General features: G+C 37.7%; 1 protein-coding gene across 7 annotated transcripts in view; it reads left to right on the top strand.

The window, feature by feature from the left end:
• The window catches only part of RPS6KC1 (ribosomal protein S6 kinase C1), a 186,189-nt gene that overhangs the window by 151,003 nt on the left and 15,167 nt on the right, over positions 1 to 20,019 (top strand). For all 7 annotated transcript variants that reach the window (XM_043568412.1, XM_043568409.1, XM_043568408.1 and 4 more), the window contains 3 exons: positions 53 to 142; positions 17,302 to 17,384; positions 18,458 to 18,553. In XM_043568412.1, the coding sequence (XP_043424347.1) occupies positions 53 to 142; positions 17,302 to 17,384; positions 18,458 to 18,553 (269 nt within the window). The remainder of the gene's footprint in view (positions 1 to 52; positions 143 to 17,301; positions 17,385 to 18,457; positions 18,554 to 20,019) is intronic.

Here is a 20,019-nt window from a genome sequence, read left to right as displayed (position 1 = left end):
CAGAAAATGGAAGAGAAAAATGTTTTGATTTCTCCTGTCGTTTTGTTTTTAGGACACATTCAGCTAACGTATTTTAGCAGGTGGAGCGAGGTTGAAGATTCCTGTGACAGTGATGCCATGGAGAGAATGTACTGTGCCCCAGGTTAGAGCAATCTCTTAAAATGTTTCACTTGAAAAAGTAGTTCCGCCTCTCTCTTTTCCTTATAAAAGTTGTATTTTTCTCTAGCGGTTCACATAGGTGTTGGGTTTGGGTATCTCTCAAATCCTTCAAAAAAAGAAAATTTGGGGAAGAAACCATTATATATTCTAGAGGTGTGTGTGTGTGTGTGTGTGTGTGTGTGTGTGTGTGTGTGTATTTGTTGTTAAATGGGCTTGTACTTCTCTTAGGAGAGACAGTTAATTCTGTCTTAGAAGTGTCTTAACTTCTCAGTGTTTAGAAGGACCTTTGAATACCCCGAACCTCTTTCAGTGGATGGTTTTATTAAGATGTGAGAGGTAGCCAACTACAGGGGTAAAATTCCCAAGGAGAAAAGTGGATAAAATATGGAATTTTTAAAAATGCAGTACTGTGACTTCAATGATGAGGTGCCCTGGCATGCAGAGCAGATTTTAGAGTTCTCTCTGTATTTGAGACATTTTAGGAAGCATGTTTTTCTTGCTTTAAAATAGCCAGTTTAGCCAAATACTCAACACAACAGATTTCTCTTGCTCTTACTGTATTGTCTTTATTATTATTATTTTTTTAATTAGAGCTTTATTTCGGGGGGTGTTATATCCTTTGCTGATAATTACAGGTCACGTAAGCATATGAATTGGATTTGTGTGAGTGTCTTTCTGTCAGTGCAGATGGGGCTATATTTGAATCCAAAGTTCGTTCACCTTTTGCCCGGCTCTCAGCCTCTTTGGATAGTCCAAGTTACTTCACTTGTCACCCCACTGGCTTTCAAAGGAGGTTCAAGCTGATTATGGTGACATGATCTGCTTAGTTGTTGATTAATACAGTATTTAACGCTTCCTAGCTAACCAGTGTATTATTGATGCTAACATTGTTTCCCTGCATAATGGGAAGTGATTATAATTAGGATTGAAAGAGCTATATTGTTTTAAGTTACAACCTTCATTGTTAAGAATTACTCCTGGATTGGGGAATAGCTAAGTTTTTCAGCCTGCAAAGCAAATATCCCAAAACTGTTTCCTGAAAACGTGATTTGGTTTTTTTTTTCTTAGTGTTCTGTTTCTTTTCCTCTTTCTTCCCTCAAATTAGGGGTGTTTGATTTTATTTCTTCCTAGGGGCAATAGAGCATGCCTCCGTTTTTTGTTTCTCTCAAGTAGATAATATTATGCTGTTTTTTGAAGCCTTATTAGTATGATTTAGTTAATGGGATAACAAAAATAATTTCAATGTGAAATCACTTTATTATGGTTATCTGGTTCTTTTTTTAAATACTCACCCCCTTCTATAGTTTGATAAATAACATCTTAGGTGCCAGTGTACATAAATACATATATTAATTGTAATGAATTTGGAGGCTTAAGGATCAAAATTAAATGTGGGACTTCTTTTTAGGTTTATTTATTTATTTTGAGAGAGAGAGAGGGAGAGAGAGAGCAAGCATGAGTGGAATAGGGGCAGAGAGAAAAGGAGAGAGAATTCCAAGCAGGCTCTGCACTGATAGCCTGACAGTCCAACCCAGGGCTCGAACTCACAAATCATGAGATTGTGACCTGAGCATGGATTAAAAGTCAGACACTCAACCAACTAAACCACCCACACGCTCCAAATCTGGGAGTTCTTTTAGATGAAACCTGTTGAATCCAGAAGTGAAGTGCAGGATAAACCTCATATCACACCAGATGTGATGAGGCCTTGTTTAGTGTTTATAACTGACTCCTTATTTCCTATTTTTATTGTCACTTTCTTCTCGAAAACTGTAAGGTTATGCTTTGGCGTTCTAGCAGAATTGTTTCTTCAACGTACGATGTTTACTTTAACACTCACAGCATGTTGACCACCTGAAAATTTTAATATGTGTTTAACAAAACTATACTACATTCATCAACAAGTAGATACTTTTAATTTTGTGTACTCGAAACAGCAAATTTAATCCAGATCAGTTCCCTATTTTTATTTTTAAGCCTTTCCCCACGAATCACAGTTCTCATAGTTTACCAGCAGGTGGCAGTCTACCATTAATGGATTTTTGCTGTCATTTTCCAGGTTGTCCTTCACTAACATTTGAGAAAAGCTGTCTGAAGAAGGGCTTTGTTTTAATTATTTGCGTGAAAGAATTGTACTTTCAAGCTTTGTGAGTTGCAAAAGTGCCCTAGCATTATATCATGCATTGAACGATGTAGAAAGTCTCTTCTATTTTTGGGACCTATTAATTTGTTTCATCAACAGGGGAAAATAAAACCAGTAATGGCCTTAACTGAAAAGTAGAGCTAGCCTTGTAATGTAGATGATTGTAAACCCAGAGTTACAGAACTCCGTCAAGTGTCTGCGTTCTCCCACACCTAGCTTACAATGCAAGGGGAACTGGAACCAAAAATTGTAAATTACTGTTTGTTTCAAAAGTGAACAGCAGTGCTACTGATGAACACTATAAATAGTGTTTCCTCCCCAAAGGGTGGGAACAGTGCTAATATGCTAATATTTCAGTGCTTAAAAGTCGCAAATCCATTAACACATGGGGACACAGAGTACTTAGTCATCTTTTGCTCTACTCTTAGAGACACTAAGGGTTGCAGTAATACTCTCCCACATCCCCTCTGCCCTTCCATTTTCTAATTCTAACCTTAGTATTATTGTCCGAGTAACTCTAAGGCATGTCCAGCAGCTGATGTTTGGTTAGAAAGTAAAGTTGTCATAAGATCGTGATGAGAACGACCCACTTCTGTTTAAACAGCATGCAGCCTCTACCCCGACCACTCCTCTCTCCTGGGAATCCTTATCACATTTTTGTCCTAAAAACATTATCCACCTGCCCTGTACTTTATAATATCAGCAATGTATCTTTTCATCTTGTGGATGATGTGCCTTCATATTTTGAGAAAAATTTCCAGTAACAGATTCGATTTACACGGACAGAAACTTGAGCACATGCCAAACTAGCAGGGGGGCCATTATTCTGCTCTATAAATAAGTTTAAAAAAGAAAACACACACACACAGAAACCTGTGAATCAACATGTTTTGGTCTAATTGAGGGGAAAAGCAAGATAGATAAATTTTGAAATGCAAATGATCACCTTCTGTTATTTAAGTAGAGTTTCTGCCAACTTTGCGATCTTAGATTTTAAAAAGTCATGGTCGTTTCAGCACTGCATACTACCAAGGATATCTGATATTCACAAGTTTCTACAATGACCTGAAGAACTTTTTGAAAAAGTTACCACTTTTTTTATATTAAGGAAAACAAGTCCAGTAACAAAAAGACAAAAACCAATGAGCTTTCTCTGTCTACATCTGTGAAAAAGCCAGCAAATAAATGGCTGCAGCTGCAGGCCCATCAAGAGGGTCTTGAGAATACGAATTCACTGATCAAACCCAGCCCTGTTTTCAAAGTAGAAATCATTCCTTTTAGGTTCACTTTGTATCCTTAGATTATCTAGGATGGTTCTCTAGAAAGGTTGTATTTTAAATAAACATCATTCATGGTAAATGGGTTCCTTTCATACTAGAGAAACACAGGACAGAGTTCAGGAAGAGAGAGAGTAAAGAAACAGACCCCCGGAGTGGGAATAGATGGTATAGCAGAGGAATATAAACATAACACTGCCTGGTTTCCATATTGGGAGCTTTTTAGATACTTTATTAAGAGCCCTACAGACAGGTTCTCCTGTTTTTCGTTGTGAGAGGTTATAGAATAAAAACTGGAGTAAATTGATTATTCTTCTCTAGAGGACTTCCTTGTCATTACTCTCATTTTATTTCTGTATCTGTGTATACCACACACAAAGGATTTTATGTGCTTTATCATTGAAATGATTTACCATAATGTAGAATAAATTTCTGTTACAGCATTTTAAGTATAAAGGAAGAATAAAGTGTCAAGAAAGTATTTTTTTTTTTACCAGTATTTTTTTAAGTCTTGACTCTCATCGTAAAAAAAAGCAGCTAGGAAATAGAACCTCTAATATTAAGCATATAAAGCACAAAAGACTGTATTGGAAAGTTTAATATGCAATCTAAGGCAAGTGAGTAAAATTGTTGATATGTTCGTTATTATGCTAATTGAATCACTTAAGTTTCTCATTCCAGTCTTCACAAGTTGATATCGTACCTATCAGAGTGTGTCCTTCACCTTTATTTTCCACTCCACTATGAGCCTTTATAAATGCTTGAAATTTACATTGATATTTCTCGTTGAATACTTTTCAGACTTGACAATTTATAGGTGAATATGTGTGTAAATTGAAGAAGTCCAAAATGCTTTTTACTGCAGCCCAATCTCCACGCTCCCAGATGTCAAATGACAGCTTTGCTTCCTCTCTTAGGCGATTTCACACTTGGAAACAGCTCACAGCTGACGGTGAAAAGTGAAACATAGAAAAATCATGCTGAAACTATCTGTAAAATTCAGTTTTAGAGCATGACATTTATTTACTATCACCCTTTGCTCTTCTAGCCTGACTTTATCAAATAGGCTATGAATATATTTTTGGGGGGTAGTCTCCTCTGCCCTTTTTCATAAATGGGTCTTACATGTCATTTGTTGCTTTTTTAAGCATGGTGCTCTATGTCGTAGTTATGTATTTGATAATTAGATCTAGGACTCAGACCATGGATGGTTTAAAATATCATGAGGCCATCATTAAGTTTAAGATTTAGAATATTAAGGCAGAATTAAGAATGACCAAACTTCAATATTTGTCCCACATCAGCCGTTAACTCATTGCATGACCTTGGGCATGTTATTTAAGACTTCCTAGACCTTAATTTATCACTAGCCAAATAGATTTGTAGGGTATAAAAAGTATCACAGGTGTCAAATCATCTAATACCGTTCTTACACAAAATGCAGTCAGAATTCAAGTTTATTTTATTAAGGCAAGAATTTCTCCCCCAAGGTTACATACTGATTTCTTGTCTAATATTAGTAGGGTTAAAATAATTATTTCACTTGGAGGACTTTCTAAGTGTATACCTGTACTCATTTGTAAGGTATTTATATAATATGTATTATGCAGAAATGAGGGATTTATGGAAAGTATTTTCATTTGGAGGAGAGAAGCCAAGACACTTTTTGAGTAGGGTGAAATTTGATTGCCAAGATTCTCCACAAACAAAATTGTTTAAAGAAGAAAGAATCATTTGGATCTGAGAATGTTTGGGTCCTGGGTAACTTCAGCAAGCATGAGTGATCTATTTTAGGAATGTGAAGTTGAGAGAGAACTCAAATGAATATAGATACGTATTTTGAACTAATAATGATCTAACCAGGAAATATGGTTGTATCCCCGGTGTAGGCTTTTAGAATTTTTTTTCCCAAAGGAGAAAGAAGAAAAAGGCAAGAGGGAGCTATAGAAATAATTTTGAAAAGAGTAAAATATTTGTGGTTAATATTTAAACATTATGTTTCAAACACTGATTCTTTTGTTTGATTTACCCTTCAGCAAAACTTCAACAGTAACTCTCTTGTACATATTAGATGTTTTAACATTTTCCTTTAACAATTAGCAAGTACTTCTAATCCTTTGTTTTTAGTTCTTATTGTCATAAAGACCGAATCTATATCTTCTTTGGGAGAACCAGTAACTTTTCAAGTTTGCCATAGAGTAGTGAAAAGTTTACACTGAGGAAAATTCTCTGATGCACTTAATCCCTGTGTACTGATGAAGTTTGTGCCATGAGTATAGTCATATTAGGATAAGCAAAAAGAGCTTCAAGTCAACGCAAATCTTACCTTGTTCAGGCAGACCCCTCGTGATGGAAAAATTAAAGAGTTGCTTTATACTGGCTTGAAGGTCTGGAACCTCGGGATCCGTCCCTGGGTAGGATGTATCTTGGATCCTCCACAGATCCCCCAGTGATGGGCTAGTTACCTTCACCTCTGTGTTAAGGTCACTCCATACTGAAATAGACCCATTCTGAAATCATACTTCTCTCATCAGGACAGATTGTGATTTACCTCCACCAGTGGGAATGAGGCTGAGTAATAGCAAAATGTTCCATCCTTGCTATTTGGCACCTTAGTGAATAGCACATTAGCTCTTCTCGTGAAAAGAAATTCTTCATCCATTAGAACTAGAGAATTTGTAAGAGTCAAAGAACTAGTAATATTTTCATACGGAAGAGGTGAAATACAAGATCTCCGTACATTTCGTAATAGTACCTGATATACCGGGGAATGGGGGGTTACCTCAACCTTTAGATTATTAAAAAGAAGTTAACTTTAACCTCTTATTTGCTCCAAACCTTTTTCTTTATTATCTTGGGCAGATTGTTTTTTAGAAGAGGAACAAGAGACTAGATATTTGTGGTTTTGAGTAATAGCTGCATTGTAATTGCTTTTTGATTTTCAGGTCTAAGTTGATTTTTGGCAACTATTCTATTACTTGGCCTCACTAGGATATTATTATAAAGAAGAAAGAGAACTATCTTTTGCCTCTGATACTTAACACAGAAGAGATAATGCTGAGTCTTAAACATCATGTACCAGAGCTATCGGCCAGCTCCTTTGACCAAGTCATCAGGTCCTGTACCATGCAAAATCTTGTCAATTTGAATCTCCCTGAAGTAACCAGGGCTTACTCCTTCTGAGCAGTTATTCACAAGTGCTCCCCTCAAATAAATGTTTAAAAATGCTAAGGTTTTAAAAAATGGATGACAAAGCAAACGGAGTTCCTTGAGCCCCTTTAATAGCAGTGCACGAAGCCCTGCCTACTTGACACGACAGCGGCAGTGGTGGTGGGGGGAGCTGCATCTGTCATTTTCACAATTTTCAGTTAGCCTTTTTCTCATCAATCAACTTTAATGGCTTTGGTTGGGTAACACTGTGACACCCGATGGCTATTCAGAATGGAGTTGTTGTGATATGATCAATGGAAAATGGAGCGTGCTGTTGGTTTTTTTTTTTTCCCCCTACTAGAAATGCAGGGTGAGAGAGTAAGCAGGATTGCATAGAGCTCAGAATTATAATTATAATCAGTCAACCAGAAGTCATATGGTAGTTACCCACTTCTTATTTTATCTCACAAGAAGACGGTAGTGTAATGATACCTATAAACTCCCTCCAGCAGGTAATTCTTGGCTCTGGACTGCTGAATCAAGTTAAGTCAAGGAGTTTTGACCCAACTTCCGCAGATCATTGCAGGATGCTCAGGACATGTTGCCAGGTCACCCCCACAACAAGAAATTCAGAGCTGGGTAGTGGTAGAAAAGCAGAATTAAGTATTTTGTCAAGCCTAGCCTGAATTCTCTGAGTGGGATGTGTCTTTACGTCCCAATACAACTGGGACTGGCCCAGGGCTTCAGGTAATTAAAATACCTGAAAACCAATGGATTAATCATGAGGTGGTGGCGGGAAGCAAGGCTAGAGCCTGGGATGAGCCAGGGAAGCAAGTGTGTGTGAGGTAGGGCAGCACACTTCTCCTGTCACCGTGTGGTGCTGTGAAGAGCGGAGCCCCAGCTGCCGTAGACTCTTCTCTCTGGAAAGTGTTGGCCTCTGTCACCAGGCTTCTCTGGATAATATTCTAATGAATTCGAGTCACGTGACACTGACAACTTTTAAGTAGTTCATATACGCTCCTCAACAGATGTGGCATTTGAATAATCAATGGAGCACAATGTTGGAGGACTTTATGGAATGTAGAATGGAGAAGTGGGCAGCCAACGTTTTCTAAAGTAGGATAAAATATGAAAAACAGGAGCGAAATGCTCATTTGAAATAATAGGCTACAAACGTGCAAATTCCAGGCTCTAGCTAGTCTATTACTCTGAGAATTAAGATCTGCCTAAGAGATGTGAAACCTTAGGCAAGTACCTTTCTTCGGTCCATATTCTTTCCTTTGAACAGTTGTGCACCTTCAGACTTTTAAACTTTAAATGTCTAAACTTTGATCATTTAGCTTCTAGGTATTAGAGAAACAATTCAAACCTGGAACTAAAATGAAATTTCACTCTCATGGTTGATACGGCTTTTAGTTTTGTTCTCAGTTGCAACATTTTGTCTTGTTTGAGGAAACTTTAAAAAAATCGTCTCTATATCTAAAATAATAAATACCCTTGGGAAAACTAAGTAGCGTAGATGTCCTACGATGCACTGGTTTTGATAACATTAAAAACAATAGTGATACTAATTATCTCCCCAGACTGGCAGCCAGATATTGTAGCCAGCTTGCACATTTGTAGCACATTTCGTGTGATTGTGTGCCTGGATTCCTCACATGGAGCAGGGGCGTGGGAAACCATGAGTTACCTCCCAATCCTGTCTTCTTCCTGCTCCCAGGGCTCTTCAGCTTTTCCCCTGGCCATGCGCTATCCATGTCAGAACAGACTGTAGCGGCCATTGCGCTCTGCAGAGAAGTGTCCTGGAAGGCGTCTGTTCTACCACCCTCTTTAAGCCACCGTCATCTCTTGCCTGGACTACTGTAGTCATCAGCTGACTGACCTCCATTCTCACCCTGCTTTAATCTGTGTTTCATTCAGCAGCCAGGGTGTGCTTTAGATAATGTTTGAAACTTTCTAGCCTACCATATATAAAAGTACGAAAGGACTGAATGGAGATCTCTGTGCTCAATGGAACTTAAGGAAAATGAACGTGATGAGGCCTTAGTAGAAGCTTTGAATGCCTTGAATGTGCAGTGCCACAGAACACAAGGAGGATCTATGTATTCAGCAACCATTTATTAAGTGCCTCCTGTGTTCCAGGCACTGTGCCTAGGAGCTAGAAATAAGGGACATAATTGGTATAGTATTGATAATTAATTTTGAAGACCTGTGTAAACAAAGAGACTACCCAAACAGAACACGTATACAGTTGGTTAACTGGAATGTTAATAGACCTTTACAGGTGAATAGTTGTATTTACAGAATTGTAATTTACCAAACTAACAAAAGATGTGCTTAGCTGTTTCTCTTCTTACCATTTAGTTCCATATATTGTTGGATTAAAAAAAAAAAAAAGCTTTCTTCTGTGTTTCTTTCTCTTTGTTCTTTAGTCATCAGCTGTAGTGGAAGACTAATGCTCAGCCCCTGCATAGAAAATCTTTATACACAGCAAGCGCTGGTGAGAGAAATTGACTAGAATTTTGTAATTCTAGTCCCTTTCAATTAGCAACAGATGCTGCAGGGAAAGACTGTCTGTGTAGGAACACAGTACTAATGTTTCCATGCCCTAGCTGACATGAATGCTCATTGCCGAAGAAAGATGTTCTTTTCCTTGGTCCAAGTATGTCACTAATGATAGATCAGATTTTTTTTTTTACACTTTTCTCTATTCCTATCGGAGGCCATCGTGGCTTCATTTTTATATTGTCTTCTTCACCAAAGATCTCTCTTTTACCGTAAAAGCTAATAAGGTACTTGTGTTGTTTATGTTTCTCTTCTAAAAGTGAGAATTGGAATCCTTAAAGTCAGATATTTAACATAATTTTTTTAAACCCTGTGGCATTAGAAAACTGTATCTCCCTTTGCCCCCAAAATATGCTTATTACTGATTATCATTTTAATTTATTGCATGGATCTATGCCTTTAAAATTGTTCCATCATTCTGATATTTGGATAAAGTGCTGTATCATTTATGTGACAGATTCTTCCAGCATCTAAATGTTGGTTTGACTATTACATAAATACTTTATTTGCAACAATTGTTGCAATTTCATTGCAACTTTTTTACTGAGTTTTATATGATCTTTTAATAAGAGTTCCACAGTTACTAGAACTTTGAGAGTGAAAAGAAATGAGGCTTCTAAGATTCTGTTTATTTAACAAGTATAGTTAAGAAAGTGGGAGAAATATTTAAATACTTATTCTGAAAATAAGATAATAAAGAAAATAGAATTTCTCTATATGTGAACTACTAAGAAAATTTACTCTATTTCCTACCGTGTCCTATAAGGAAGATAGCAACAGAAGAACATACTGCCAGAGGGAGGTTCTGGAATTGTCTGGAGGGTTTTGCAGCGGGTCTGGGCAACTGTGTTGTGAGTAAAAGGGTCCAGGGAAGGGTGACATCACCTGTGTGGGTCCCTTGGTGAGAAACCACAGAACAGAATCAAGTGGTGGCCTCAGACTGGAAGCGTGCCTTATCAAACCCATCAGAGAACTAAATGTAGACTGTCAGACTCCCTTACTGACCAAGCAGTATAATAGTTACAGACCCTTAAAGAAAAGTAAATTCTGAATTTGAGATGTTGAGGGTACCAAATTGCTTAAAATGCAAGGTGATTCATCTTTGTGAAGCTTTGTAGAAAGGTTGGTCTTTATTTAAAGCGGGAGTTTGACATGCACTTTCTAGGTTTTTCAAATTCTATACAATTTCCAGCAGAGTCTTAACATTATCTTTGCTTATTTTTGAGTCACGTCTTTGGCAAATGCGTGTGTGTGGTTTAAACTGTGTAATCCTAAAAAGCAAGGCCTCTCTCTACCTATACTTAGGTATATGTCGTGATTTCAGTAATGCTGGGATTGCATGGTCTCTCCAGGGTCTTCTGGTGTATGTGCTGCCTAATCGAGCACTCTCTAGTGTCTTTTAGGTTTCCTCAAGTCTGAGAGTGCATACTTGGCTTCTTTTTCTTCACTTCTCGCGTAGGTATAGATATTTTATGATTTCTTAAGTCCAAGCGCCCTGGTTGTTTTGCTCCTGTATTTTTCAGGAGCAAGGTTTATTTTGGGGTCAGATTAACATTATTATTTTTGACTATAAGAGGGAGACTCGGGAAATATCATAAGGGCTGTAAAACTCTCTTACTGTATGTTTTAGCAAGCCCTTTGACAATAAGGGTTACCAAGGCAGCACTGTTTTACTGAAAAATGTCTTGGCTTGTTGAAGAGTGTTCTATGACGTGTTAAACATGAGTAAGACAAAGGTAGGCAAAGCACATTTTATGTTGTGATACCTTTATTGTTTTATTTAAACATGTTTATTCACTTGTGAAATATAGTTCGAATCATTAGTATGAGTCAATGAGATTCTATATTGTGTCAGAATGTGAGAATCGATAGTGCTAAAATGAGAATTCTAGAATTTTACAAAACCGTTCTCACATATTTGATGTCCTTAAAAATTTTTAGATGGATTGAAATCTAATCTGGAGCCAATTCTGTGTCTCCATTACATTAAAAGATGAGAATGGTTACATTGAGTGACACTGATTCAGTTCGTTTGCCACCAGATCTCTTAGGGAAGGAGAGCGGTGACGGTGGATAGAAAGAAGGAAGTGTGAGAAGTGCTAGTCATTTTAGCATAATCCCATTCTTTGGGCATTTAGGTTAATGGAGGGAGAAGTTTTGAGAAAGGCTCATGAGTGCTTTTGAAAACACTTTTCAGGATCATAAAATTACAGGTAGAAAAAATGTTAGAGGTCCCGGCTGTCCTCATTTTCAGAGTAAGCTCAGTGTGACATACTCAGCCAGGGTCAAATGGTGGAATGACAATACATTTCTTTGATTCAAAGACAAAAATCTGGGATTCTTTGATAACACCATCTCTTTTTTGAGTTTCTGTGGGAATAATCTGAGCATTTGTTTATTTTTTTAGGGAATAGTTTAGTTCTCCCCTCCATCACTTTGCTTCATGCCTATGGTAAGTATTGCACTTGTGGAGAATAAAGATACTATTTTACCACCCTGGAAATTGCAAATACAGAGTATCCTAGCAGGGGAAGGGCATGTGCAGAAACTTGACCCATTGTTTTTTGTTTTTTGTTTTTAAAAATTTTTTTTTTTAACGTTTATTTATTTTTGAGACAGAGAGAGACAGAGCATGAACAGGGGAGGGTCAGAGAGAGGGAGACACAGAATCGGAAACAGGCTCCAGGCTCTGAGCTGTCAGCACAGAGCCCGACGCGGGGCTCGAACTCACGGACCACGAGATCATGACCTGAGCTGAAGTCGGCCACCCAACCGACTGAGCCACCCAGGTGCCCCGACCCTTTGGTTTTTAATAGGAAAAATATTTGGAAATTGACACAAAAATGGTAAATTTATCCTTTAAAATGCTTTTGTGGTTTTTTTTTTCCCCCAGAGATTTAAAACATTCAACATAGGAGTTTAAAGGGATTTCTAAGCTTCACTGTGTTTATACTTAAAAATAGCCTCACAAATTTATTTGTTAGATATATACACCTGACTGTTCACCTAGTGTTTGTGGTAGTCATCATGTAGCTTTGTATATAAATCAGTGCTCTTGGTTTATACTGAAAGTTTTTGTGTAGATTTTGCAAGGACAGCAGTTTTAGAACAATGGTTTTGACAGCCACACAATCTCAGGCTTCTTTTTGGCAGTATAATTTCAGAGTATATCATTACTTTTTAATATAAGAATGATTGGTCCTTAAAGAATATTAAAGAGGCATCCAAAATCCTGCGTCCTGATTATTAAAAGAAAAAGAGAATTCTGTTTGAAAATCCTAAAGAAGAAATTCCACAAGTACTTACTCTAGTTATTGTAATAATATAAATTCCCTAGCCGTTAAGAAGTTCTTCTTTGTATCTTACCTAAATACAGAGCTCTTTGTTGTATTTTAGAGTCATCTGTGAAAACCAAGGTCAGTTGGTCATGATGTCAGTTTCACATTAATTAGTGAATCCCTGCTTAATATAAAGTCATTTTGAAGAGCTTCAAGCTGCATTGTTAAGGGGGTGGATTTAAAACCTGTTTGGTGTCTTTATTTCCAGATTTCCATGAAAAAAAAAATGCCTTTTCAAAGTTGTTATCTTCTTTACTGGCCCAACAGAATAAAGATGGCATTCAGCCTAGGCACCTTCATCCTTTCAGAAGCAGTTTTTCTTAGATTGGATGTCAGCAGTCTCTCTAGACCTGAAGTCAGAAAGCTTAAACAATTGACAACCAAGGGGAGGGAAGAAAGAGGAAGTAAGGAAAGAGGAAAAGAAGCCAGCTGTCAGTGGAAGAAAGAAGAGGGGAAGATCAAGGACAGATGGAGAAAGAAATGGGGAACACAAGAAGTAGACTAAAGTTGGCAGGTGCCTCCTGGACGGAAGAGCAAGCCAAGGGAAGAGTGGGAAGTAATTGGCTTTAGGACCGGGGTGGGTCTCTTGGTACTGTACTGCCTGTGTTGCCTCACTTAGATTGGGGCCCACCAAACACTGTGATAATCCACATTTGAAGCAGTGTGTTGGTCATTATTTACCTGTTTATTTATCTTTCTCTGGCAGAAAATTGAGAGGGATTTCAAAGCAGCATAAAACTAACGAACCTAGTTCTTATAGAGTCCTTAGTTGAGCAAGTTCATAGAAACCAGTAAAGGGATACACGTTGTCTGTCTCATGACGTACCTCTCAAACTTTTCTACCCGAGTACCTCTGACTGTAGAGGTGGTATGGAATGGGTACCCCACGGAACGAGTGAAATATGATCCTGAAGTTTCTCTGAAGTCTTTTTAGCTTGTAAATCCATGCAAATTTTACATTGTGGTCCCTGAATAGATCTGTGTTGCCCTTAATAGTAAAACAATATCCTCCTCCCTCCTCCACCCCCCACCCCCCTCCCCATATATGAAATCCTTTGATGCTCAGGAAGATGTACTATGCTTATCTGGTAGCTTCAGGGACCACCCATTGCCCCTTTTCCCCCAATAGTGGTACATTTCACCCATGCACATTCCCGGCAGTGATACGGGAAACAGACATAACCTGGTAGCTTTCAACGGGGTAGGCTACACTGGCGATGGCACTTTGGACTTTTCACTGAATAAAAGGTGCCTTTATAAATTATGTTAGCCATTGATTATATTACATAGACTTACCTCAGCAGCCCTCTGCTCAATTCTAGTAGGAAACCTTCATGAGCAGAGGCTTGGAGTGTGGCGCTAGTCTAGAGCTCCTTAGGGTGTGTTGTTAGACCCTGTAAAACTACCTCATTAATTTTCACAATTTTCTTTGAGCTGATTGGGTCAGATGTTCCTCTTCCCTGGACACACAAATGCAATATTCTTGCTCCTCCAAGGTCATCATAAGAACTTACTTAAGTTCTCTGTAAGTTTGGAAATTTAAAATCATTTGCATAAAATGTTGAACAGTCCTTACACATAGTAAGCAGTGAATAAATGTTAGCTGCTGTTTTATTGTTGTAACTGTCATTATTGCAATATGTGCCTACTGTGAGCGAGGCAACATTCATACATGGAATGTGAGACTTGATGGCTGATCAGTCATTTTGGGTCTTGAGCTGTGAACAGATATCGCCTTTATAAAACTAAGAAATGTATACTTCCTACTATACGATTGAAGAACATAGAATAATAAATTCTTGAGCAAAAAGATACTAAAATAATGAAACCATTAACTATGCTAACCTTGATTTTCGTTTCGCATGATTTAGCAATGTAGCCAGCTGATGGAGTTATGTGGAAGAATAGCACCCAGCATAGTGCCTAGTTCATACTGCTTATGTATGTTGGTTGAATGAATATGATAGGTTGAGACTCATTATGGAGGCCGGGATATATACATGCCTGAGTAAGCAAGGCATCTAAACGTTACTTAATGGTCAGGGAGAAGCCATTTCAGAATTTTGGACAGGGAAATGATGTAGTCCATTGCTTGCTTTAGACTGGAAGGAAATGTGCAAAAAGTTATATTTGATGACTAGACTATGGGTTTTTTGCTTGTTTGTTTGTTTTTGTTTTTGTTTTTTTAGTTTTCTTAAGTTTCTAATAACTTACACCCTTCCTAAAGTTTCTAGAGCATGCTTCTGAAGGTGACAGAGGCTCTCTACAGGGAGGTTGGGAAATGAGTGGGGGCAGTGAATTTGAATCCGGGAAAGGCAGCATAAATACTTTGAATGAGATCTCCCAAGGAGTTGTCCTTTAAGAGAATCACTATTTTAGAAAATCCTTGAGTATCAAAATCATAGAGTTTAGAGCTAAATTTAGCTGAGAGGCCCTCAGATCTAACCTTCTTCCAACCCTCTGTTCTGGATGAGATCAAGTGAATTCCTCAGGGCCCTTAACCCAGGACTCCTGATATCTAGTCCATTGCTCTCTCTGGTATATAATACATTTCTGCTGTGGGGAAAGGACGTAGGCGGACTCTTAGGGAGGACTGGCCTGCATAGCTTCATCTTCTTGCACCAGCACAGGCAAATGGTTTCATGTCATCTCTTTCAAATGCACCACTTAGCTAGCTGTTCGGGTAGGTTCATAAGTATAAGCATGAAAATAAACATCTCCCCACCTCAGAGGCAAATCACTAAAATATTTTGTCGTATTTTCTCACTAGTCTTTTTTTCAAACATATACTTCTAAAATTAGAGTTCTCTTGTTTTCTAGCTTGTTTTTTAAAATTTAATATACCCATTTACTTATAGGCTTAAACTTTGCATGAATGTATCATTTAAAATGCTCATGTAATAGTATTCCATCATATTGATGTGTGTATGTGTTTACATACACATACACACATTATGCAAATATATATACAATGCATATATAATTAAGTCTCTATTGTTAGATAAATAGTTCTCAGTTTTTCAAGCAAGCTGCTATTTCCTAGATGCATGTGGCATCAGGAGGACTAGGAGACTTTTGGTCATTCACACAATATTTCAAGTAGTTAAATATCTATGTTTGCTTTGTACCACCTGGCTGAGAGCAGCTAGTTCGAGGACGGAGGTTGCGATTTGGCATGGAGCATGTCATGAGAGGAAGGCCTGGGCAGGAGCTAGTGTGAAGGGATGTAGTTCTCCACAGACCACTTGAGTTCCAGAAGAAGAGGGTAGGTGCCAGGATATGAACGAAGATGGTGAATAGGAAGAATTTCAGTATTTTCATAGGAATGGCTCTGTTTTCTTTTTCTTTCAATTTTTAATGTTTATTTTTGAGAGAGAGAAAGACAAAGTGTGAGTGGGGGAGGGGCAGAAAGAGCCGGAGACACAGAATCCGAAGCAGGTTCCAGGCTCTGAGCTATCAGCACAGAGCCCGACGCCAGGCTCGAACTCATGAACCATGAGATCATGACCTGAGCCAAAGTCGGATACCCAGTCAACTGAGCCACCCAGGCGCCCCTGTTTTCTTTTTCTGGTCCACTTGACCTTTGCTCCAAGACTTAAAGCTAAAGCTGTTTTGTGAGTTTGTGCTTCTTCCCCCCAGTAGATTTACTAAGTGTTGGTTAAAAGGCTGGGCACGTGAGCATCACTTCAGTTACTTCCAAGTTCCAACCTAACTACTTAAAAACTTTTGAACAGTATTTTTATGATTTGTGGGTTACCCAGCACATGAATAATAAACATGTTTTGTTGGCCAAATGAAAGTGAAAGGGCAAACATTGACAGGCTTGGTGACTAATTGAATGTCTTTAGGAAAGGACAGGAAGGCATCAAGCATGACCTAAGGGCTACGAGGGCTACAGGCCCTACAAGAACTGGTGAAGTGAGGAGCCTTGCTGCAAGGTGATACCTGAAAACTGTTACATTTCAGGAACTTCAGGGACAACACAGAGAAAACTGTGTTGATATTTGTGGGTATCCTGAACACACCCTTACCTTAACCGGTAGTTTTAGGGCTTAATGCTTTAACCTGTCTGTGTGTACTTCTAAATATCAACATGGGTAAATTTGCATTTCACATGCTCCTTCTTCAGTTGAAAACAATTGATTACGTAGGAAAGGGATGGTACTATAAATCAGGTTTTAGTTCTGCTACTGATTTACTGTATGACATTGGACAAGGCATTTCACCTCTCTGGTTTCTAATCTATAATTAAAAGGATAATTACTGGTTTAAATAATTTTTGAAGTTCCTTCTGAACCTAGAGCCTTTATTTCTAAAACAAAAAATGACCCCTGAGGTAGAGTTGGCTCTACTTTCTTGAATTTGAAAAATTAAGCAGAATGCTGATCTCGTAGATTCATATAACTTTTAAGTGTAGCTTCTTGAAGGTGTCCCTCTATCAACTAAAGAACAAATGTCTCAGTTTAATATATGACTGCATCAAAAAAAAAAAAATGCAACCACAGTAGGTGACCAAAGGGGATAAGTAACTTTCAGGAATTTTGAAAGCCCAGTAGTATTTAGTATATGCTCTCTCAGCATTAAAAAGGTCACCTTGCTAATACATGTTAATTTTGAAAGTTGAATTGACCTTTGGAATTTTAATATCAACCTTTTTTGGTGTGTTTAGAGGTTGGAGCAATCACAGAAGAAACGGAAGCCTGTGATTGGTGGAGTTTGGGTGCTGTTCTCTTTGAACTTCTTACTGGCAAGGTGAGCAGTGACCTGGACATTTAATAAATTTATCCAGATGCTACCTGGATTTCAAATTGAGAACATTTAGCCTTTGCCTTCAGTTGTTAGATCAGGGATGAAATAGGGAAACCTTCGATATAAAAAAGAAAAGGCAGAAAAATGAAAGTTTATCAAGATTCCAGATTTTTTTAAAAAGTGGATTGTATTACATTGACTAAACGATCAGATTCCATTAAATCATAGTGTGAGTGTGCAGAAAGATGACTAAACGTTCTTTCTCTCCATTTTCTATGATGCAGTTTCAACGGCGTTAAGTCTGTAACATTCATGTAAGGATGTATTAGAATTCTCTAGATGTTTTAAACATCTTGCTGGAAACCAGGAGGGAATTCTCATTTTAGAAAATTAATGTAGATATAAAAGGTAACATTAGCTTTATTCTCAACACTAAATTTTTCCTATCTGTTCTGGCTTAAGGACAGAATTTATACTCCCTCTGATCAATAACTTTTAAGTAAGATGTTTGAGGTTAATAGACTTTAATAGAGTGTTGTGCACATTGCCTCCTGGGAAGAAAACAGAGGAAATGAGCAGTAGTACTTTTCTAAGTAGTCAGTCCTCTACCGTAAATATGCAGGTAATACTGAACTCTTAAGATTGTTGCGGATTGTTACAAATCACCTACACATACAATTAAATCATAAAGTGCCATAAATGTAGAAATCGTTATTATTAAACAGTTCTAAACTTAGAAGGTTTTTAAGACCATTAAAAAATCAGAGATACCAACTCCCTTTTTAGTTTGCTTGTGTAATGTTAGCTTTTCTATTATGAGCTGTTCGCTGTATAACTAAGGGAAAAGGGCTAGAAGCCTAAGCTTATGATGTGATTTTGATGACTGCCTTCATTTCTGTTAGATATTCTGTATCTCGTGGCCCTTGTCCTAAACTGCTTAGGTGACGCTGTGTTGATCACTACACCCCCAGTGAAGATGGTTGTTAAGCTTTCTGTACTTTGCTGTCCATAAATCCTGTGATAGGACAGAAATGATGTTACTTGGGATAAGAAGTGTACCTGATTGATTGTTTCAGACTCTGGTGGAGTGCCATCCAGCAGGAATAAATACTCACACTACTTTGAACATGCCAGAATGTGTCTCTGAAGAGGCTCGCTCACTCATACAACAGGTAATTTAATTGACCTATATTGACCAAGCATATCAACCACGCAAATTAGCTGACTACATAGCTCCAAAACCTTAAAGAAATTAGTTTTGGGCAAGAAAGACTCATTACTAATTACAGATTCAGAACTAATACTGTGCATGGTTAGGCCTCTGCTTTTATTTAAGTATTAGGTCAGAGAGAACAGTTAAAACTTACTGGTATTTCAGTGTTTTTTTCTCAAAAATCTAGGCTAATGTTTAATTAATTCCATATATTTATATAGGTGTGAGATTTAAGTATCATTTTTAGCTTGTCTGGAGCTGCTCTGTTTTTGCTATTCCATTTTGTAACCATATGAATGGTTATTTTCTTTCTTTTTTTAAATGGCTATTTTTAATCTCTAATTCATATTTAGAAACTTAGGAATAGGCAGTTCAGGTTGCTTTGCAGAAAAGTGGTGCTAGAAAGTCTTGCGGAGTTCGATTACTCCTAGCTTCATTGATGGAAGTTGGGCATTGATGTCAGTTAATGCATTTTCGGTGGCTTTAAAGAAAGAGACTATTGATAATTAAAGTTCAGTATCTCAGAGGTAGGCTTGGAACTCTAGTGAGCTTCTTAAATTGATTCCCCACATTGAAAATGTTCCTCTAGTTTTGAATAGTGAGTTTTGGTGAGTCTGCTGAGGGTTGTCAGCATTGGGTAAGATAGGCACACAGCAAATCAGCAAGAATTGTCAGGCCTAGGATCCTTATAGTTTTATGAGAAACGTAAGGGGGAAAGTTACTTGAAAAAGTTCAAGAACTAACATTTTTGTTTCATGAAACCTGAATTATTATTTTTCTAATCAGAGAAAATGAAACTTAAAAAAAAAAAGAAAAAGGGGAGGAGAGAATATATTAAGAAGAGAATGACCTAGTATTTTCTTGAAAAGTAATGAGTGATTTGGGTTCCATTCAACAAATACATGCACAAATATGGGCAAGACATAGTGCTATAAGCTATAGAGATAAGACTGACAAGTAACTGTATCACTGATGGGTTTGATAAAAGCTGTCAGAGGCTTAAAAAATACTTGTCAAGTTAAGGAGGGGTTATAACTGATACGGTGATAGTATTAGGAAAGTTTTTATGTAGCGAATGATATTTTTGTGGAGCCCTCAAATTTTGGCATGACAAGGTGGGATGTTGGGGAAGTAGTTAGGTGGATCAAACAGCTTCAACAAGGAAAAGATTGGTCCAAAAGACCCAAATTAGGAAATCAAAAGCTTGGTTTATCTGGAGTGGAGGGATAAATGTAGGAATGAGTCATAGTACTAGATGAATGTGGAAAGGTAAGTTGGAGTTCTCTTATGAGGTTCTTTTATCATGATAACCAGGGAAGAGTGATTCTATTCAATTCAGCAAAAATAAGTAAGTAAGTAAGTAAGTAAGTAAGTAAATAAATAAATAAATAAATAAAATAGTAATGGATATTTGGAGTTTCGGGG

This window comes from Prionailurus bengalensis, chromosome E4, assembly GCF_016509475.1.
Source record: "Prionailurus bengalensis isolate Pbe53 chromosome E4, Fcat_Pben_1.1_paternal_pri, whole genome shotgun sequence".
NCBI classification, from domain to species: Eukaryota; Metazoa; Chordata; class Mammalia; order Carnivora; family Felidae; genus Prionailurus; species Prionailurus bengalensis.
Note: the sequence above shows the minus strand (reverse complement) of the source record. Positions and strands in the feature narration are given on the sequence as shown.